The sequence below is a fragment of the Rhinoraja longicauda genome, chromosome 1 (assembly GCF_053455715.1).
Source record: "Rhinoraja longicauda isolate Sanriku21f chromosome 1, sRhiLon1.1, whole genome shotgun sequence".
NCBI classification, from domain to species: domain Eukaryota; kingdom Metazoa; phylum Chordata; class Chondrichthyes; order Rajiformes; family Arhynchobatidae; genus Rhinoraja; species Rhinoraja longicauda.
This window is the reverse complement of record NC_135953.1, coordinates 129,626,245-129,649,716: the sequence shown is the minus strand read 5'-3', so window position 1 is coordinate 129,649,716 and position 23,472 is coordinate 129,626,245. Positions and strand designations below refer to the sequence as shown.

The window sequence follows — 23,472 nt, the reverse complement described above, 5'->3', positions numbered from 1 at the left end:
CTGTGGAAAACTGCTGACATAAGCCTAACATCTATACCTTCCTAAAAGGTTGATTTGAGGATCTGTCATCTGAATTCATTCAAAACAGAGATTGACAGATTTATAGATATTGCAGCAATCAAAGAATATGGGGAGAGTGCAAGAAAATGGTGCTGAGGAAAAATGGTGCCAGGATCTTAACAAATGCCTGAATGGCTTGAAACACACATGATCAACTCCAGCTCCTCTTTTTTTACATTTCCACAATCTCAGGACCTCCCAGTAGTACCATGAAACAAAATTGGCCAATTTACCTAAAGCAAACTTTACTGAACATCACAAAATAACAGTTCACTTTAAAAAATATATTGTTTGAGGCCAAGACAATTTTGGCCAGGAAACCATCAATCTAAGTATCACGGAAACTTGTAACATCTTGGAACACTGATAACACATTTAGAAAACAGAACATCAAACAATGCAACATCCCGCTCAATAGCACAGGAGTATTATTCTTGGTTGTATTACTCATGTCAAGTGCAACCAACTGAGAAAACTCACTCTACATTTCTATTAAAAAACACCACTTACCTGGTAAAGATCAGATAAACTGCTGCTGCCAGAGTCACTGGTGATGCTACATCCTGAATGACTGGAGGATACCTGAGTCACTTGTGGATGGAGGCTATCCGTGAGATGTAATTTGGTGAAGTCTGCAGGAAGCTACACAATGGGGAAAAGGATAAAGAAAAGCGAGTTTGAAACAGTCGTGTTATGGTACATTTTGTAAAAAAAAAATATTGTTATGCTAATTGTAACATAATCTTATGCAACAATTTCTTGCCACAGTGTTCTCTAGTCACAGTAAATGTGAAATATTTTATATGCAGAATGTTTAAAAACAATTTCACCCAAAAATCACAAGTATGATATTCTAAAATATTCCAAAACTGACATTCCATTTCAAATAAAAGTGCAACTTTTTAAGGTTTTGCCTTTCTTTTATGCTGTATAGTATTATGTATATTATGTATAAGTACTTGTTCCAGGTAGAAGTGGCCTTACATTCCATCATTTCTGTGCTCGGTAAAAACTGACTTTTCCTTCTAAAGTTCTCTCATCACTTTACACATCTCAATTAAATCTCCCCTCAATGTCATTGTAAATCTCTTCTGCATTTCTCACATCTTTCTTCAGTATTTGTACATAGTACTCTATATACATTTACAAATATAGGTTGAAACTCTCTAGTCCACCATTCTAGTACAGATATTGGTTAATTTTAGATTCTTAGTAAGAACTAGTTAATTAGTGTAGATGTGTATGCCAGAATCAAAACATGCTGGACGATAGGAATGGATAGATCACAGACACTGAAGAAGGATCTTGACCCAAAATATCACTATCCATATTCTCCAGTCCGATGCTGCCTGATCTTCTGAGTTACTCCAGCACTTTGTATCCTTTTAAGTCTGTCATTCTGCCCAAGTTTGGCATTCCATTCTGAATTATCCACGTCACAGAAAACACATCTCTAGCACTGCTGCCTCTTTCCAATCACATACCATTAACTGCCAAGGACTGATTTATGGCCCTTCATCTACATCAGTTATATTGTACCTCATGGCCACATCATTCAAACACAGTCACTTAAAATACCAAACTCTCTTCATCATTACTCTCTCCATGGAGGTTCATCAAGCATGAATGCGATTATGAATTCAATATCATGGTCATGCAGGACATATCTGGGCCTAGGCAGAATGTTACACACCGTAACTGAAGTTTCGAATTATTGCAGATCCTGTTGTGCAGCAGAATGGCAAGAATAATATGGATGAGGGACAAAGATGAAACATGCATTTAAACAGCAACTACTCTCCCACTTAATCAAAACACAACACTTTTCAGCATGTCCTCTCTGCAGAGGTGCAGGTGGAATAACCTTGGCAGTGCCCACACAGCTCTAAATGTTGAAGAAAACAAAGCAAAGTGGATTCAGACAGTGCAGCGCACCAGCAGTGGTTCGCACTTCGAAGACATTTTAAACACGCCTGCCACAGTAGACACATGCCTCTTCTAATTGCACCCCGACACAACATTGCTTGGGATGATAAGTGTCAAGAGCTATGTTTGAAAGGAATATCCATCATTTCGTAATGGCCAGCCATTTAAGCAGCTTCTTAGACAGAAAGTGATACAAGATTATCACAGAAAGCATTTGTCAGCTCGCAATATATCTGATACAGATTTCAATGCGTCTCTATTTGTTGGTCTTCACTCCCTATGCATTGGTGGGCATTCCATGCAGTTAGTATGGCGATGGTCATATTGATACTCGTGTCCATTTGCCAGCATTTGATAACTAATTCTGTCACAAACCTTATTTGTTCCATCAGCACAATTCTATCCTGAAACTGTGATTAATTGTAGCTTAAATAAATGAGCTACTTCCATCTTGTAATTGTGAAATTTAATACTTGCTTTAAATCCATCTGCAGTTGAAAAAATAATTCATGAAATGTTCACTTTGTTTTACTCTTCCAAACACCACAGATTATTCAAAAAAGTGCTGCTCATTTGCCGTTCCACGATTCATGATCCTTCTGGTCCTCCAACTCCAATTTAAATGTTTTTATCTCACATTAACGCCCATGATGAATGACCTTACCTCTTGTCATCACTATCATATTTAATCCTCCACCCAATTATCTCCAAGGGCAATCTATTTGGTCTGTTGCCACTGTTTTAGCAATGTTTCCTTCCTTTGATGCACCAATGACAACTTTGGCCAAGAAATCTTGCTTTCTCTCCCTGTACCCAAATCTCTCTACTCTTCTACCTTCAACTTGGACCATTTGCTTACTATATTCACCATATTTCCTTGCAAAACTGAAGGGAACTGTTTTGGCCCATCATGTCTACACAAGCTCAAAGAGCAATCTTTTTTCACTAAATTTCTCTGTAATCGTTACTCCCAATATTCCCATCAATTTCCCCCATAGTCTTCAACATACCATGAACAAATTACTGAATTTCCTAATTTGCCTACCAACCCACACAGCTTTGAAATGTGGGAGGAAGCCAACACAGAAAAAACATGCAAACTCCAGTCAGATTTGAACCCAGGTCAAATGAATTGTGAAGCAGCAACACTATGAGCTAGTTACTATCCTTAATATCACCTTTGACTTGACATCTATATATTTCTAATTCTAGCACCTTGGGCATATTTGACATAAATACTTTATATTTGGCATTAGCCATGACTTGGATGTTAACAAACTCACCTATGAATCAAAGTTTATGGATTCAAGCACGGCTTTAAAGAATTAAGAACATAAACTCCAGCAGACACTCTAACATAGTATTGAAGAAATACTGCACTATGTTTGATGTGGTCTTTTGAATGGGATGCTAAACTAGCACTCTCTCTTCCTTCTTGGGTAGAATCTAAACGTGTCATGCCACTGAAGTGACAGAGTAGAGGAAGTATAAGAAAATAACTGCAGATGCTGGTACAAATCGAAGGTGTTTATTCACAAAATGCTGGAGTAACTCAGCAGGTCAGGCAGCATCTCAGGAGAGAAGGAATGGGTGTCGTTTCGGGTCGAGACCCTTCTTCAGACTGATGTCAGGGGGGCGGGACAAAGGAAGGATATAGGTGGAGACAGGAAGATAGAGGGAGATCTGGGAAGGGGGAGGGGAAGAGAGGGACAGAGGAACTATCTAAAGTTGGAGAAGTCAATGTTCATACCACTGGGCTACAAGCTGCCCAGGCGAAATATGAGGTGCTGTTACACATGACAGAGTAGAAGATGTCATGTAAGGGTTAAACAGACTGTGTCAACTAAAATGGATTTGTCAGCTAAATTAGCAGCACCACATTTCAAACCCTGCTTAGGAAAACAAGTAGATGTTCTGGGATAATTCTGGAATAACTCAAAGGAACCAGTAAATCATGAAGCCACCTTTGCTTTCCTAGAGACATCCGAGACCAACTGAGCGTCTGATAGGACACATAACTCACACCATTATGGTACCAAGGAGGATAGCTAGTTTGACACATTGTCACCTGTTGTTCTTAGTGATAAAAATTATTATACAAGAGCAGATCTTCACCTTTGGGGGCGAGGAAAAGAGCTTCACCAGAGGGGGAGAGATTTAAGAGAGCTTCACCCAGAGGGAGAGAGAGAGAGAGAGAGAGAGAGCTTGGACTGTGGTGTGTGCTGGTGAATGCCAGGCAGGAGAATCAAATGCACAGTGAGGCGTGAGACCTGTTATTTTTTATTGTTACTTTATTGATCTTTTTTCTGTCTATTACTTAACTTTTGCTTGAATAGTTATTTGTGCTCTTCAGCATGTGCTTTCCCTCTATTCATTGACCAAATCTTTGAAACCTGCATATATATTTTTTACAGGGGAGTCCTGTGTTCAAACCAGTGTTTATAACACAACCAATCCAACCAAACTTGGAAAATGGTATCATAATCACAATTTGTAAGATTTACCTGGGAAAAAAGTGGTTGCTGCAGTTCTTAATTTACAACAATTACTACATTTTAAAAGATAGCTAATTGTCCATAAAGCATTTTGAAACACTACTGTGTGCTACACAATTACGAGCTTCTTTAAAATGGCAACCTGAGTAAAATATTTTTATTCAACATGTTTGAATTTCTAGAAGGGGAAATAGTTCAAAATAATATAATTACAGTTTATTACTTTCTGGGTGACATGTAAATTATACAATATTTCAGAGTGTAACTCTTCATAAATGCTGATAACCAAAACATTGCATATCATTAAATATTTGGATATTTTTCATGAAAATTGTGTTTCGACAGCGTGATACCATCAATGGCAATGTTTTGTATTTCACATTTCTGTGTACTAAATTATCATTCTGCAACAAAGAACAGCAGCAGATGCCAATCCCACCTTTACTTGATTTCTTTTTGCATGCTTATCAAAGAGCTTACTAAACAACGAGGCAACAATTCTTTTTCCTTTGTAGCCAAAAGGCATTGGGACCAACTAATCTGCTCTTAAAGCTGCTACAGCTGAAAAAAATTAGCCAAGCATAAACAAAGGATTAAACCTTGCTGAACAAACATCTACAAATTAAATCCATATTATTTTTACAGGATTCCCTTAATGAGTTCAAAATGGTGCAAATTTAAACAAAATTACTTCTGGATGAAGGTCATTTCAGCATACTTCCTTGGATGCAATAACAAACTGATTTTTAACCAATAAAGTAACCTATTTTTTTATTACAACCCCAAGTTTTGATATATTTTTAAGCTAAGAACTTTTATCTAAACCTTTAGCTAAGAATATATTTTTTAAACTTCACCTTCAAAAAGAAATTGTGCTGACCACAACCAAAGAGCCCAGAAGCTCTGGGCCAGAAGTTCTCTCCTGCTTTAAATTTGGCTCAGAGTGTGATTTTCAGAAATGCTTAAAACTTCAGAGTCAAGTATTTTTCTAAAAGAGACTTAATGAGGTGGAATCAATCAAGATCATTCACAGATTCAACTTTTCTAAAACAAAATAAAGATCGATGTACATCAATGCTGTTAAGGGCCTTGAATAATAATAATAATAATAATATTCATTTATTGTCATTGCAACGAGTACAACGAAATTAAAAAAATAGCCAATCCTGACGGTGCGTACAAACATATATGCAATAAATGCAAAAACAAATAAATACATAAATACAATTAAATACAATTATATTAAGTACAAGATTTTTTAACGGTGTTGCCTAGTGCAAAGGTAGTGTTCAGTTCTCGTATGGCCCTGGGGTAAAAACTGTTCTTAAGTCTGTTTGTTCGGGATTTGATCGACCTGAAACGTCGACCAGAGGGCAGATGAACAAACAGACGGTGGCCGGGGTGGGATGGATCTTTTATTATTTTGCCTGCTCTACTGAGGCAGCGTAGGCTGAACAGGTGCTCCAGGGAGGGCAGTGAGCAGCCGATGATCTTCTGGGCTGTCGTGATGACCCTCTGAAGGGCCTTCCTGTCCTTTTCTGAGCAGCTGGCATACCATGTGGTTATACAGTATGCCAGCACACTCTCAATGGAGCAGCGATAGAAGGACAACATGAGCTTCTCCTGCAGGTTGGTTTTCCTGAGGATCCTCAGGAAGTGGAGTCTCTGCTGTGCCTTCTTTACTGTGGTGATGGTGTTGGTAGACCAGGTAAGATCCTCTGCGATGTGCGTACCCAGGAACCTGAAAGCTGGTACCCTTTCCACACAGACCCCATTGATGTAGAGTGGGTCGTAATCTCCAATGGTTTTTCTAAAGTCAATTATAAGTTCCTTTGTTTTGGAGGAGTTCAGGACCAGATTGTTCACTGAACACCATGCTGCCAGCCTTTGGATTTCATCCCTATAGGCTGTCTCATCTCCTTCTGAGATGAGTCCAACCACAGTCGTGTCATCCGCGAACTTGATGATGGTGTTGGTGGGATGGGTGGGGGCGCAGTCGTGAGTGTAGAGGGAGTAAAGGATGGGGCTCAACACACAGCCCTGTGGTGAGCCGGTGCTCAGTGTAATGGTGGAGGAGAGGTGAGGGCCTATTTTGACGGTCTGGGGGCTCTTATATTCATTCTCCCAAAGTGCAACCTCACACTTACTCGAATTAAATTCCACCTATTTCTTCCCCATATCTGTAACTGAACTACATCCGACTGCATCCTTTGAGTCTTCCTCCATTTCCGCAAGTACACAAATATTGATGTTGTCTTCAAGGTTACTAACCAATCTATCTACATTTATATCCAAAAGGGGGGAGGGATGTGTGTGTGAGCATGCACGTATGTATGGATAATTTGACTTGGCCATAAAGGTAGATGGATTGTTTAGTAAACTTGTAGACACCATCAATATTGAAAGACTTGCGCACAGTGAGAAAGTTCACATACTATGGGAATTCTAACCCTGCAGAATACCACTAGTCAGACGGCCAGCCAGAATAACATCCTTCCACCACTACCCTCTGTCTTCTATGGCTAAGCCAATTCTGAATCCAAACTATCAAGTCATATAGATCCCATGCATCTTAATTTTCTGGATCAGCCAATCATGGGGATCTTATCAAATGCCCATAGAGACAACTTCCACAGCCCTACGGTCATTAATCACCTTTGTCACCTCTAAAAATAAATCTCAATCATGTCAGTACGACATGACTTGTCACGGACAGCTATGCTGACTGGCACTAATTAATCCATTCTTGTAAAATGTGAGTGAATCCTATCCCAAAGAATCCTCTCCAGTAACTTCCCTAACACTGATGTGAGGCTCACCTGCCTGTAATTTTTGGGATTATCTCTACTTTCCTTCATAAACAAAGGAACAACGTTAATGATTCTCCGGTCCTCCGGGACCTCCCCTGTGGTTAGCAAGGATATCAAGGATACAAATATCTTTGTCAAGCCCCCTACAATCTCCTATCTTGCTTCTCACAATAACCTGGCATAGATCGCTTCAGACTTCGGGGGTTTATCCATGTTTATGTTTTCCAAGTGACCGAACACTACCTCCTTCTCGATCTCAAACTGCCCTAACAAATTAGTATACCCCACATCGATCTCCCTATCCTCCGTGTCCTTCTCCTTGGTGAAGACAGATGCAAAGTACTCGCAGGATACTCAAAGTACCTTGCCGCCATCCTCTGACCCCAGGCATAAATTCCCTTCTTTATCCTAAGAGTGGTTCTACCTTTTCACTAGTTACCCTATTTTTAATGTATGTTTAAAAAGCTTGGGCTTTACTCCCGCAAGGACCAGACTTATCTTTATTCATAACCATCTTAAAACCTTTGAAGTTGTGATCATTGGTCTTTCAATGGAAGAGCATTTCGGGAACAATCACCCGTCCAAGCTCGTTTCCCAATGGGCCCTCCACGAGTTGATTGTCCACATAATTTTTCAATAAATCTAATTCTCGTTTCCCCTCCAATTGGGCTAATTAAAGTAAACGATTAAAACAATGATCATTTATTTACAGTATAAGAAAATAACTGCAGATGCTGGTACAAATCGATTTATTCACAAAATGCTGGAGTAACTCAGCAGGTCAGGCAGCATCTCGGGAGAGAAGGAATGGGTGACGTTTCGGGTCGAGACCCTTCTTCAGACGGGTCTGAATTCATTTATTTACACTACATATGCAAAAAGCTAATGCTAAAAGATATTATCAAGGTAATTAATGTAGTAAAAGGTTGAAATAAATGAGAAAATTAATACAAAGCGAGCTCTGGCTTATTTGGCACAATTAGCGGGACTGCTACACAAACGCAATAAAGTTTCAGATTGATGCCTTGCAGTTTAAAGCTGGAAAAAAAAGCCTTCTGCCATGGATCAGGTACAGGATGCTACATTTCTTCAGTACAGCGAAATAATGCTTCTAAAGGCCACAGCTGCAAATAGGCACACCATGTTTGTCAACTGTCCGGGAAGTGAACTAAATGTAATACATGAGCTAAAGCAATGGACAACTCCCAGAGCTGAAACCCAAATTAGAAACAAAACATCCTGTACATGCCCCTATACGGTTTGGCAACTTAGAGTGTGGAGGCAACTGATGCAATGATTAATTAGACCCTTAAAAAGTCTCTTGAAGCATAGACTCCTCACATCAAGACAAGAGGAAGACAACATGTTTATTCTTCATGACATAACTATCAAAGATAATTCAAAGTCTTTCAGTGACTGCACAGCTCTCTGTGAAGTGCTGGGACTGCATTTTATAAAACCTTTCGTTTTATAATCGGTGTATTGGTCAGCCATCCATAAATACCCTTGTGAAAGTGCAGCACTCTGATCAAATGTCGGTGAGAAAGGACCAGGACCTAGACCCCCAACAATGGGGAAGAACAGCAACATATTTCCAAGTCAGTATAGTGCAGAACTCAATAAAAATATATGTAGATGGTACTGTTTACCTGCAACTAAAAGCATTATCCTTTTTACAGGTAGTTGAGTACACACATTGCAGCCACTTTTGCATATGGCAGTAGCTACAGTGTCAATCAAGAAGGCGATATTGCATAGATTACATAGCACATTGAAACGTAGAAAATAAGTGCAGGAGTAGGCCATTCGGCCCTTCGAGCCAACACCGCCATTCAATATGATCATAATCATAATAGTACTTTATTAGCCAAGTATGTTTTGCAACACAAGGAATTTGATTTGCCATACAGTCATACCAATAAAGAGCAACAAGACATCCAAAAAAACTTTTAACATGAACATCCACCACAGCGACGCCCCGATATTCCTCACTGTGAAGACAAAAAAAGTTCAATCTTCTTCCCTTCTTTGTTCTCCCGCAGTCAGGGCACTCAAACCTTCCATTGTTGGAGCGATCTTGGCTCCCGCAGCCGGCGGTCAAGCCTTCCTCATCAGGACGATCAAACTCCCGCATCGGGGGGATCTCAGCTCCCCCGTTCCGGGTGATCGGACCCCGGGTCAGGGCTGATCGAACCTCCTGCGACTTTGGAGCTTCCCGACATCAGTCTTTACCAGAGACTGCGAGCTCCTCATACAAAATCAGTACCCTGTTCCTGCTTTTTCCCCCATATCCTTTGATTCCTTTAGGCCCAAGAGTTAAATCTAACTCTCTCTTGAAAACATCCAGTGAATTGGCCTCCACTGCCTTCTGTGGCAGTGAATTCCACAGATTCACAAAACTCTGGGTGAAGATGTTTTTCCTTATCTCAGTTCTAAATGGCCTACACCTTATTCTTAAACTGTGACCCCTGGTTCTGGACTCCCACAACATCAGGAACATTTTTCTTGCATCTAGCCTGTCCAATCCTTTAAGAATTTTATATGTTTCTATAAGACCCCCTCTCATCCTTCTAAATTCCAATTAATACAAGCCCAGTCGATCCATTCTTTCATGATATTGAATTGAATTGAATAAATTTTATTCGCCAAGTATGTATACATACAAGGAATTTGCCTTGGTGCTTTGCTCGCAAGGAACAACATGACATACAGTAAACAATTAAGAATTATAATTTACACATGTGAAGAATGAAATAAAATACCAGAGCAAAAGGAGACTACAGACTTTTGGTTGTTGAGTGGAGCTACTGCTCATGGAAAAAAAGCTGTTTTTATGTCTGACTGTGGCAGATTTGACAGTCACCTTCATATGACATCGCCTAGGCTTGCATCCGACCACACATCGACGCTGCTCTAGCCGAGGTTTGGAGCAAGCAGCCAACAACCAGGATGCATCACCCATGATCAGCCATGACCGAGGGGGGCCTCAGATTAGATACTCATCATATATAATACAATCAGCCTGGATAACAGGAAAATATCTTTCACTGTTTCCTGGAACATATGACTATAATAAACCAATACCAATAATTGAAAGAGATTATTACCAGCTTACAGGCAGGTGCCTTAGCCTAGGGCCTTGGCAGCACAGCAATGAAGTTAACAAGGAATGGAGAATACAAAATACATGTCCTTGCTCATTTTATTGCGAGATTGGAAAACTTGAATATAGAATTTGAATTCCAATTCAGAATATCTCAGAGAAAAAATTATGCAAGCAGGTGTTTTTTTTACATTTGTCAGCATTTTGTTTTCCTTCAAAGAGAACAGAGCATTAGCTTCTGGTTCATCAATGTACACACTGCAGCATATTGTAATTGCTTTTCCAGCATTTTCTGATGCAAATTTCCCCCTTGAGAATCAAGCCACACTCCAGAGTTGCATCTGCTGCGAACAAATGATTAATGTACAGTTCCAATGTGATTTTTTTTAAAGTTGGATGAAGGAAAAAGGCTTTCTATGCAAAGGCGAGCTGGGACATGTGTGTAAACCGCATTTTTTTTTTTTTTATTAATTTGTGAAATGTGGGCGTCACTGGCTAAGCTAACATTCATTGCTTATCCCGAACTGCTCAGGAAAAATTGATGAGCTATCTTTGTTAATCACAAAGCCCTCTGAGAAAAATACTCGCACTTCACAGCTGAATAAGTAATTATGGGATTTAGACATAATATTGATAAAGGAACAATCAATTCATTTCCCAGTTACAATGGTTTTCAAATTGAACAGAAACACCTACAGGTACATGCCCATGCACTTGCCGTCTTATCCTTCTTGATTGGGGAAGGTGGAGTAGTGAAAGTCAAGGTACTTGCTTCATACTGGATGGTGTAATGTATCTTGAGTGTTGCTGGAGTTACACTCATTGGACAAATGCAGCCTATTCAATCATTCCTGGCTTGTTCCATTTGGATAGTAATCGTTTGATAGTAATCAGGTCAGTTTTTTACTCCACTGAGTTTCAGCATTTTTGCCACAGAAGGACTGGTAACATATCTGAATGATTTTGCTTTAGCATAGTTTGACAAAGTTGTTTATTGCTGTACTTGAATGCGGTTTGCTGCAAGTATTTAAGTGACAATTTCCGGTACTGATTTCACTGTACAAAAAAGGAATTGGAATATTATCCAATGTACTTCAGTCAGTGGTCTGCCAAAATTAATCTTGAACACACTGAAGGTCAGAAGAATTTCATTGAGTTTTGGATTTAGGCCTTTAACAAATTATTGGGATTTTTCGGCTTCTCTGAGAAGTTGTATGCTACTGGTGGGTGGAGTGCGTTGGAACTCAGTGATCAATACAGCAAGGCAGGCTATATAAACCAGCTGGTCTTGTCTGTTATTTTTGGATGTTCATTTTCTTTCCAGGAAATCGACAAGCATTCCAAAATCCGGTTGACTGTAATGTAAAGATCTTTCATTGTAGAAATTCCGCATTTGAGGGCAGACTAAGTTCTTCTCAGGTCAGCTACAATAAAGTTTACTATGGCAATACAGATTATAATAGCATGAAAAATAAAATTATTTCTATTTGTTGCCAAGCAGATCCTATTTTCTTGGAAAACATAAAATGGAATGTGAAAATTAGCCACTTCTGTTAGAAAAACAGAAAATGTGATATTTTCGAACAGCGAGTAACTACTGCACAAATATAGCATGAAATGTTGACTCATAAAACAGTGCATAAACAATGGATGCCCAGCAAGCAATTAGGAAGTTAAATGATATGTTGGGTTTCTTTGGCAGATGGCTGCCATGCAACGAACAGGAAATATAGCTACACGTGTACCTTCCATCAACCCAATACTTTGCAGCTTTGGACTCTGTAACAAAGGTCAGATCTGCATTTGAGGCAATGCAGCAGAGATTCACCAGATTTCATTGTGGACTGAAGTTGTCCTACAAAATGAGATTGAGAAATACTAGCCTACATTCACTGGACTTTCGTAGAATGGGAGGCATATCCATTGATTCACACAAAGTTTTAAAGTGGACTGCAGGAGAGATGCTAAAGGACTATCCCTTTAAGCTGCAAATCTGTAAGTATATGAAACAAGTCAGGTGCCACAAGGTCAAATATTGCACAGAAATTAAATCTAAAGGCATATAATTGCACAAAGAAATGTGCATCAGAACACTGGATAAAATATTGGGCAGCATACATAAAAACATAAATAATCACCACAAGATTAATAAGGAAGTAGACATTTGAGGGCAAGTTAAACCTAGCTACAAGTCAGGTGGATTTCAAAGAAGCAGCCAGTGGGATTAATGCATCGGTGTTTATTTCTCGATTATTCCTGAATTTAAAAAAAATCAAAATGGATATCAGCTAAGGAAGGAAGCGAAGTGAATTTACATTTCACTCTTATCTGACACCCATTTGTCTCCTTTTCAACTCTAGCCTTTGTCATTTCACCCATCTGCCAATCACCCCCCCCACACCTGTATCCACCTGTCACTTGCCAGGCTTTGTCCTGCCCAGACTGTTCTTTTCCAGCTTTCTCGCTTTTCCACATACCCTGCCCCACAAGCCTGCCTCAGTTTTCGATGTCACAATTGGAGAAGGTCCCGGGGGGGTTTTAAGGGTGATTGAGAGGGGATTGAGTGGGTGAGGGGGGAGGGGAGGGGGGAGAAGAGAGGAACCGTGGGGCGGGAATGGCAATAAGGAGAGGTTTGGACCATATGCACATTTGGGAGTTCGGAGGGGGGGCGGGTCCCGCCCGAGTGATGGGAGTAGCGACAAAAAAGGGGGGTGAGGTGAGCTCTCCTGCTGCTGGCTGCCAGGGCGTGTGGCTCCCTCTCCCCTTTCCTCTCCCTCCTCGCCCATCTCCGGCCATGGAGAAGTTTTAAGGGGATGAAGTGGGTGAGTGGGGGGATAAAGGGGTTGAGGAGGAATGGAGTGGGTGAGTGGAGGCGGGGGGTTGAGGGGGGATGCAGTGGGTGAGTGGGGAGGGGGAGGAGGGGGGATAAGGAGAAGTTTGAGCCCAACGGGTCCACAATTTCACAATTTACAAATGGATGTGGTAACACTAAACAACATTGATTTTATCAATTGTCATTTGCATACTGTACTCAAGGATGGACAGGCGAGACTAACTGAAGCTAAAAGAGACTGTGCATGTGGAAATCTAGAGCTAAAACCAGAATGCTGTATGAACTCAGTAAGTCAAGCTGTATATGTTGAGGCAAAAGGTGTTTGTTGACATTTCAGGCTGAGACCCTCATCAAGATATATGAAGGGTGTCAATCCAAAATGGTGAGATATACCTTTTGCCTCCATCAATGCTGCTTGGCCCACAGAGGTTTACCAGCGTTCTGCTTTTTTGTACATTAACAGAATGCTGAGTACTATTAAAAGGTCAAAGATGTGATTACAACACGTTCAAATGTAGGTCTAGATATAAAAAAATCAAAATAATTAATAAATGTAGAGTGACCATAAGACATGACTATTAATGAACTACACATTTTAAAATATTTCAGCAGAATCTCAGGAATAGTTGTTAAGATAATTTCTAGAAATTGTAACAATCTAATTTTATTGCACATTTTATTGTCCACATATTTCATTTGGGTTCAGTGCTTTCACATCAATAAAGAAAATATCAAGGAGGCACAAAATGCTGAAGTAATATCAATGAATGCACCACTTGCTTTGATTGCACAATAATTTTAAATAACATCATAACAAAGAGTTATTTGCACTAGGAGTTAAATGGCAATCTAAAATGATAAACTTTGTGAATGTTTTAAGTAAGTATCTTGGTGATAATGAATCAATACTATATTTTCTTACATACCACAATACTGAAAATAAACAAAGGTACATTCCAACAAACCAACTAACTTAATTCAGAATTCCTAAATCCCACTGTAATACAATGCTCGTTCAGTGTCGAGGATGCTATCTGAGGAAAAAGAATATTAATGGAATCAGCCCCTAAGAGGAGTCATTGTAACGCTATATATAGAAGGAAATTCATTACTGACAGCTGCTGTGCTGGGAAACTGGAATGAGTCTCTGCTATCTGCTAGAACTCTTACAACAACGAATCACCCATGGCTCAGTGCGGAAAGGCTCTGTGTGAGAGCCAATGTTGGGTGGACAAGGTCGTGTGATGTAGCTCCTCAGAACTGACATGTAGAGCTCAGTGCTGCAATAAGGCTGGCACTGTAAGTGCAGCAATTGCTGAGGATTGGCAGCAGCTGCTTCATATGTTGGCAGGGCAGCTGGTACCAAAAAGCTCTCTCATCACATTCTATGGATGAGATTGAGGCCGCAGTCTTCTCCTACCTCTATTTGGCTGCACCATTCTTTCCAAGCCAAAGATTTCCCCCAACCAATTCAATGTACAATGCACAATCATTTAGATTGTTACAAGAGAGAATCAGCCTTGAGTGAACTGTTTCATAATCACATCCCTGAAGTTTCTCATGTTAATGTTTTTTTTCTTTCTCTATTTCTGATTTTATTTCTTGACCCAAATCAAATTATTTTTTTTCAGCTTAAACATCACAATTAGATGACAGAGATAACAGGGTGAGTATAAAATGGCCAATGGTCTCGATATTCTGCCTCCAGTAGTGAAGAGATGGCATTTCTGCCTCGAGCTGCAGAAGCCTTCCGGAGGCGCCGTGAGCGGCAGAAGCCTTCTGGAGGCGCCACGGCTACTGCTGAGAAGCTGAGGCCAGGGCCTCGCGGGCAACGGTGCAACATTGTGGCCCGGAGCCTCGTGGGCCAGAGCCTCACGAGTCAGAGCCCGGGCCTCACTAGCCAGCAGTGGAATGTCACGGGCCGGCAGGGGAACCTTGCGGTTCGTAGGTAAAGCTTCGCGGGTCGACGGAGCCCGTGGCCATCAGTGCTGGCTCAACGGAGTCATAAGGCTGGGGCCTAGGTCAGCGCCACGGAAGCATCCGGAGAGGACCCGGTAGCGCTAGTGGAGAGGTTGGTGCAGCAGTCGATGAAGGCGCAGACCGATGAACGAGGACGGACGATGTGGAAGTGAGGATGCCGCTGCCGTGGGAAGGAAGAAAGGAGGACCTGACTTGGGGGACTGCCGTGAAGGCAGGGGAAGAGTAACGGGGACCTGGCGTGGGGGGACTGCTATGGGAGAGGGGGGGTTGTGTAGAACAATGGACAATGGGCGGGTGTAAGGGGAGCGCCATGTGGGAAGGGGAAGAGCAATGGACAATGGAGGACCTGGCGTGGGGGGACACCGTGAGGGAGGGGGTGAAAAACAAAGGGGCAACTGGGGGGAGGGGGTGGGGGAATGTGTAACTTTGTATGTGCCCTTTACAGGCAACAATTTGCATACCATGGCAAGGTATGCAAGCAAAGAATCTCACCATGGCTTGTCACATGTGACAATAAAGTATCCTATTCTATTCGTCGCTGAACTTCAAACAGAGCTGCCCGGAAGATCTGGTACCAGTTACAGGGGTTCTCTGAAATTAGTAAAACTTTACTCAAGCAAATTCAACAACCACACAGATTAATAAATTCTCAGAAGGAAAAGCAGCTTTGATTTTTAACTAATATTTTAAATATTTTTTATGGTATAAAGTGTGGTATCCTTGAAATTAAGGCAGAAGTTGAAATATTGTAAAATTATTTTACAATAATTGTAAAATAACTGGCAGAACTGCCCCATGCATGAACTTTTTTTGCACTTTACCGTGTTCCCCTTTTTCTTTTTCCTCCCCCCCCCTTTTGTCGTTTTCATTTTTGCTGTGATTTATTTATATATTTGATTTGATAACATCGATATGGAAGCGACGTTCAAAATCTCGTTGTACTTGTACAATGACAATAAAGGATCTTGTATTGTACTGTATTGTATTGTAAAACTATAAAATTTTGAAATATTTATTCAAAGGAATAAAAAGTGCAAAAGTTTTTTTTAAGTATAACTAATCTGGTAGACAGTAATTAAAATGTCTGCACCTCATTCAACATATTCAAGGGTTCCTTCAGCTGGAACAGCATGTCTAAAAAGTTGAAATTCTCACCAATAAAGCAGAGTCAGATATGAGGTATATCAGACTCTTTCATCAATGAGGTACGATCCTGCTGCAAGGTTCAATGGCCATTCAGGAATGGCAGATAATCAGAAGCACTGGAAGTGACATTCAGGACCTGCACGTTTGATGTCAAAAACTGCTACTCCTTTACACCAGAGAAAGGCATATGTTTGCTTAAAAGAATTCAGCTGATTCTCAAACTGGTTTTCTCTCTTTACCAGTTTTGAGTCTTCAGCTTGAAGCAGGAAAGGGCCTGTCCCAGTTAGGCGATTTTAAGGCGACTGCCGTCGATTAGGTTGTCGCTGTACGTTCGCTGGGGTGTCCCGGGCATGATTGTGAGGAGTCTTCAATGAATCGTAGCGGATCTCGGCGTGTCGCGGAAATTTTTTCCAGATATAAATTTCTCGGCGACAGACAAGCCAGGTATCGTAGCTTATTGCGGGCGCTGTCGCATGCTGTCCCCTGGTTTGCTAGGTTGTCGCAGATGCATTTAGAAGCACGTAATATTAAATTAAGAAAAGGCATTTGAAGATACCAGAAGATAGTTTTGTTTAACCAATTTATTTACCGTCAGGACATTTGACAGGTAAATTGGAGGCGACAGTTTGACGGTCAGGTAAGCATGGGAATTTTGCGATGTTTCCGAAGACGGTGTAATCTTTTAGCCAGGCGCTAGTTTCACAAAACAGGTAACTTGTATCGACCTGACTTGGCATTGTCGTGGTCATTGTCGTAGGGTAAACAAAAAAATTTGGCCATCTGCTACAACTTTGACAGTCGCTGGCAGTCGTCTTAAAAATCGCGTAACTGGGACAGGCCCTTAAGTGTTTCAGCTTGATGCTGCCTAACTTGCTGAGTGTTTTCAGCATTTTATGTTTTTATTTCACCCCTGATTTTATTTCAGCATTTTATTTCACCTGTTATTCATCTGTCACCTGGATAACTTTCATAATCAAGACATTTCCCAAAATCACAGATTTAATTTTTTTGATCCACGTTAACACAATCTAGGTCACTGAAGGTTATCAAACTTCCCATACTTGTGTAAAGGCTGGAGGACTTTGAATTATGTAACTAAATCTATTCAAAGTATTTTGAAGAAGATATTAATTTTGTTGCTCTCCTACAGTCCTAATAATTATATATAGTTTGGGGTTATCGAGTCTTGTCAATTAGTGTCAAAGAGTCTTACAGTACTAAACAGGCCCTTCAGCCCAGCTGGTCCATGCCGATCAGAGTGCCCCATCTAAATGACACTAGTCCCACCTGCCCATGATTGACCCATATATCCCTTGATCCCTTTCCTATTCATGTACCTCTCCAAATATCTTTTAAATGTTGCTATAGTTTCGGCCCGAGCAACCTCTTCTGGCAACTCGTTCCATATACACACCACCCTCTGCCACTTTTCCTTTCTGCCCTTCTTAAATAGAGGCACAACATTTGCCACTTTCCAGTCATCTGGCATCTCACACACATTTAATGATGACTAATATATCTCAACCAGGGCACCTGCAATTTCCTCTTTAGCTTCCCACAACGTCCTTGGATATATCTGAAGATGTTCGAGAGATTTGTCTACCTTCATATGCACTAGGACCTTCAGCATCTCCTTGACCGGAATACTGACTGCCCTCCAGACACTTCTATTGACCAAATCCCTGGTCCTCCTGTCTTTTTTCACTGTAAAAAACATAGGAAAAATGTGTAGGAAGGAACTGCAAATGCTGTTTTACACCAGATAGACACAAAATGCTGGAGTAACTCAGCGGGACAGGCAGCATCTCCGGATAGAAGGAATGGGTGACTTTTTGGGTCGAGGCCCTTTTTTAGACCAGGGGATATACTCATTGAGGACTTTGTCCATCTCCTGAGGCTCCACACAGAAATGACAGCTTTGATTCCTGAGGGGCCCTAGTCTGTCTCTGGTTACACTTTTTTGCTTAATGCACTTACAAAATCTCTGGATTAACCTTATCATTATCTGCCAGAGCTTTCCCCGCCTCCTTTTTGCCCTCCTGATTTCCTTCTTTGGCATGCTCATTTTCTGAAACTCCACCACGGAAACACTTGACCTCAACTGTTTACACTTGTCCCATGCCCCCTTCTTATGCCTGACCCGAGTCTCAACTTCCCTCGTCATCCAGGCTTCCTTAAGCCCACCTGCCTTGCCCTTCACTCTAACAGGAACATGCATTTCCTGAATTCTTGTCAGCGCGCTTTTGAAAGCATCGCACTTTCTGGACATTCCTTTTCCTGCAAACAACCTGCACCAATCAACTTGAACGAGTTCCTGTCTAATACCATCAAATACCATTGTTTGAAGAAGGGTCTTGATCGAAGACGTCACCCATTGCTTCTCACCAGAGATGCTGCTTGTCCCGCTGAGTTTCTCCAGCATTTTGTGTTTAATACCATCAAAGTTGGCCTTGCCCTAATTTAGAATTTTAACTCGTCTTTATCCATAACTATCTTAAAACTAATAGAACACTGTTCACTCATACCAAAAGGCTCATCCAGGAACATATCAGTCACTTACCCCTCCCTATTTCCTCAAACCAGACCAAAGCATTGCCCTCTCCCATGTAGGCACTCTACATATTGCCTGAGGAAACTTTCCTGAACACATTTAACAAATTCTGCCCCGTCTAAACATTTTGCACATCGACAGTCCCTGTTTCATTATTCTAAAACCTAAGAGTCAATTATTAATGCCAACAGTGAAGATCTTGTTATTAAACCCCAAGGAACACCGTCAGCAACCAGTTTTCACACAAACCTGATTCCATCAAGAACATTTTGCTGATGAATATTTGGCTACCTTCTACTCCAGTGCAGTGGCTTTTTCACAAGATTCCCATTAATACACATAGCTCACCCTGTTCCTTAAGTACACCAAGTCCTCATTATTCACAAGGGATATGGGACTGATTTTCCCACAAATATAAAAAAAACAAAATGCTATTGAAATCATCAGCAATGAAACTAAGTCTGCAATGACATACAGTAGTTCATCCCTCCATGGACATAACTTCATTTGTTTCTGCCACAAAGGCTCCAGCCACAAACCTACCCACATTCCTGACACCTGTGTTATCCCTATCCCCCCTGCCCCTAGCTGCACACTGACTATATTAATAACAGTATTTCACTACATGCCAGCAACAAATATCAAATGCAAGCTTTGCATGACAAACAGGGAAGGGCTTGGGATGAACACAATACGCAGGTAGTTCTGCTACAACGCAGCAGTTGCTTTCCCCCAAAAATCTCACAATATAGAAAAACACATTATAGAAACAAATGTGTCATTGGGAAATACACTGTTAGGGCTGGAGAGTTTCAGATTCACTACAAAGTTGCTTTTGCAGGATTTTGAAAATTAAAGATTGTTTTAATATGTATGAGGTTATTTGTGGTACTGCAAGCTTAAAAGACTAAAGCCATATGTTTACACCATTTTTTAATGGCTCATTGCACAACTGTCAATAGAAGTGATCGCTTGTCAATTTCAATAACTACATGGGATGAAAGTAGCAGCTGTGTTCTTAAGAGACAATGGTGTCTGTCGACTGTTGGGTAGTTAAATGGAAGGTTTGTTTTCCCTTGACTATTTTTATTTCACAATACAGCTTTTTTTCCCGGTTGACATTTTCCGAAGTAACTTTAAAGTAATTCTCAAGCTCCCGATCAAAATCGCATTTTAACCAAAGCAGCCCGCATCAGACAAATAAACCATTAATTACGTTATATCCAATTTGTGTTACGGGAACATACGTTAAAGCAGAATTACCTGTACTCACCAACAGTTCCAGTAAAACACAGCTAATGTCATGAGTATACAGATCAGTGAATAATGTGTCAGTGGATTGGGGTAATACAACAATTAAGCACTGTTGAAGGGCTATGGGGAGGGGGTGTAATTAGGGTAGCGAGTAACTGAACTTTCTTTGAAAGTAATTGTGCAATTTCCTTTTTTCTTGTTAAAACAATGGTTCTGTGAAAGAAGTGCCCAATTCTAACATTGTAAAAATACTGAACTAATTTGAGTAAATAGAATTTCTATACTCTTCAAATTTGAGGGAATGGATTTTTAAACAAACAAGAATAAAATAAGATTTTGATGCAATTGCAAAAAATGTTTTTTCCACTCTTGGTCAAAATGAAGTGTAAGAATCATTTATCCCACCTGGATACATCAGACTTAAGATTCTTACTGCTGTAAATGTTAAGCCTATGCTTCAAAATACTCTTACATTACAGAGACAGAGCTGCATAACAGGGAAACAGGACCTTCGGCCCAACTCGTTCATGCTGACCAAGTTGCTTAACTGAGCTAGTCTCACTTGCCTGCGCTTGGCCCACATCCCTCCAAACTTTTCCTATCCTTGCACCCGTCCTAATCTTTTTAATTATTTACTACCATTTCCTCTGGTAGCTCATTTCATATACTCACCATGTTTTCTGTGAAAAGGTACCCTTCAGATTCCCATTAAATATTTGCCCTCTCACCTTAAACCTATGCCCTCTAGTTTTACATCCTCTATCCTGGGGAAATTGCTATTCACTTTATCTGTACCTCCCATAATTTTATGCCTCCATAAGGTCATTCTTCAGCCTCCTATATTCCAGGGAAAAAAGATCCAGCCGATTAATCTCCCCTTATAATTCAAACCTTGCCTTTCACTCTAATAGGGACATGCAGTTTCAGAATTCTCCTTCTCCTGTTTAAAAGCTTCCCATTGACCAGAAGTCTTTTTACCAGGAAAGAGCCGCCCCCCATCAACTTTTCAAAGGTATTATCTACTACCATCAACATTGGCTTTGCCAAAATTTGGGATTTGAACTTTTGGATCAGTGCTATTTTTTCCCATGATTATTTTAATACTAATAAAATTATGGTCATAGCCCTAAAGTGCTCCCCTACTAACACCTCAGTCACCTGACCTACCTTATTTCCCAAGGAGGTCGAGTTTTGTCCCTTCTCTAGTTGGCCATCTTCATATTGATTGAGAAAGATTTCCTGAACACAGTTAACAAATTTCAGCCCATCCAAGCCCTTAGTACAATGGCAGTCACGGCTGATATTCAGAAAGTTAAAATCGCCCCCACTATTACAACCCTATTATTCTTGCATCTATCACTGATCTGATTACATATTTCCTCCGCCAAAAATGTGAATAATACAAATTGGTGTTCAATTGTGGGTATGGGCATGGTGGGCTAAAGCACCTGTTTCTGAAGCCTCCAGGAAGTCTTCAATAACTTATATTCATAAAACACCTTCACTTCCTGATCATGTCAAGGGAGCTTAAATCAGACAAAATAACAGACATGAGGCAAAAAGAAGAGTTATAGTGAATGATGGGGAACCGGGGCGGGGAATATCAGAGCTGACTGCATAGTCACCGACGGTTGAACAAAGAAAGTTATCAACAGAGGCAGCCAAACTGGTAGACCACAGAACTTTTCTAGTCTTCGGCGAGGAGGCTGAGGTGAGGAGGTTACACTTGTTTTTGAGCCTGATTCGTTTTTAAGACACTAAAGTGATGGCAGATAAGTTGGTGCAGTGTGTTTCCTGCAGGATGTGGGAAGGTAGGGACACTGCTGGGGCTTCTGGGAGCTACACCTGCAAGAACTGTGTTCAGGTGCAGATCCTGAATGGACGTGTCTATTGTCTATTGGAGATTTATTCTTTTCACTCAGAGCGTGGTAGGACTCAGCAATGTGATGCCCTGAAGGCTGGTGGGACAGAAGCTCTCACATTTAAGTATCAACAAGAAAACCTGAATCATCGGGTTATAGAAGGACACTAGGCAAAGTCTAATATTAAAGTAATATACAAATAAATGAGGGTTGAAGCAAGAAATGTCATTATTATCTAAGAAGGGTGGAAAGACCATGGGATTGAAGACTGAACTCAAACGTCAAAGAGTATGCAGAGTATAAATATCCAGATCCAACTTGATACAATGGTCAAAGAGCGGATGGAACTGGTGTGTGTGTTTTTTTAAACTTTGCGACACATAAGCTACAAATATGTAAAGTAACTAACTTACATTAAATAACCTAAATCACTATAAAATCAAACTAGATATTAATAAACATATTAAATGTACAAAACAAGATTTGCCAGGGAATGTAGACCAGATGCTATTATAGATGCAAAATAATGATCAAGATCAGAAATCAAATCTACAATAAACATACTGAACCTTGTGAAGCTGTGAGCCAAGTTACAGAAATTGCAACTTGTCAGATAAAATGGGAAGATACCTGGACTATTTGATTGAGACCACCTGAATCCGGGAAATAACCACAAATTAAATAGAAATGGGGATCATAGATGTGGTGATCCAGAAGTCTTTGCCTTTGACCTTATCCAACAGTTATAAGGTCTAGATTAAATATGAGTAAAGACTAATGGACAATCTCACCAGGGCACGATGGTACAGAATAACATTCAGGAGGAGGAGCACGAAAAGTAATGTGGTTCTGGTGGTGAACGTTAGTCAGCAAAGTAGCTCTGAAGCATGAATATGCTTAGGAGTTGGACTTGGACTGGAAGGTGTTCTTCCATTATTGTTTTCCAAATGTGAACCAGTAACACAGATTTTATGAGAAGGAATGGGTGACATTTCGGGTCGAGACCCTTCTTCAGTCTGAAGAAGGGTCTCGACCCAAAACGTCACCCATTCCTTCTCTCCAGAGATGCTGCCTATCTACTCCAGCATTTTGCATCTAACTTTGGTTTAAACCAGCATCTGCAGTTCCTTCCTACACACAGATTTTATGTATTGAATCTGGTGATGTTTATTCCATTTTAACTCCCGCAGACGAACAACCTCTGCATCAGCCAAAACAGCATGGAAGATTTATTGCAGTGTCATGACCTACAATTCTGACCTTGATAAAATCTTTCTTTATTTTGTATCACTTTGTAGTTACCGGCAGACTGTTAGTCACATCTGCAAGTATACATGGGTAAAGCTTCTACAAATACTCCTCAGCAGAAAGTGTAAATGGCAACGTTGCGGAACACATTAAAAATATAACATAATAAACAAATAATTTCATTTAAAAAAGTGAATATACTTT

General features: G+C 40.5%; 1 protein-coding gene across 6 annotated transcripts in view; it reads right to left on the bottom strand.

The window, feature by feature from the left end:
• The window catches only part of rapgef2b (Rap guanine nucleotide exchange factor 2b), a 262,350-nt gene that overhangs the window by 95,851 nt on the left and 143,027 nt on the right, over window positions 1-23,472 (bottom strand). For all 6 annotated transcript variants that reach the window (XM_078406666.1, XM_078406684.1, XM_078406675.1 and 3 more), the window contains one exon: window positions 571-702. In XM_078406666.1, coding sequence (XP_078262792.1) covers window positions 571-702 — 132 coding nt within the window. The remainder of the gene's footprint in view (window positions 1-570; window positions 703-23,472) is intronic.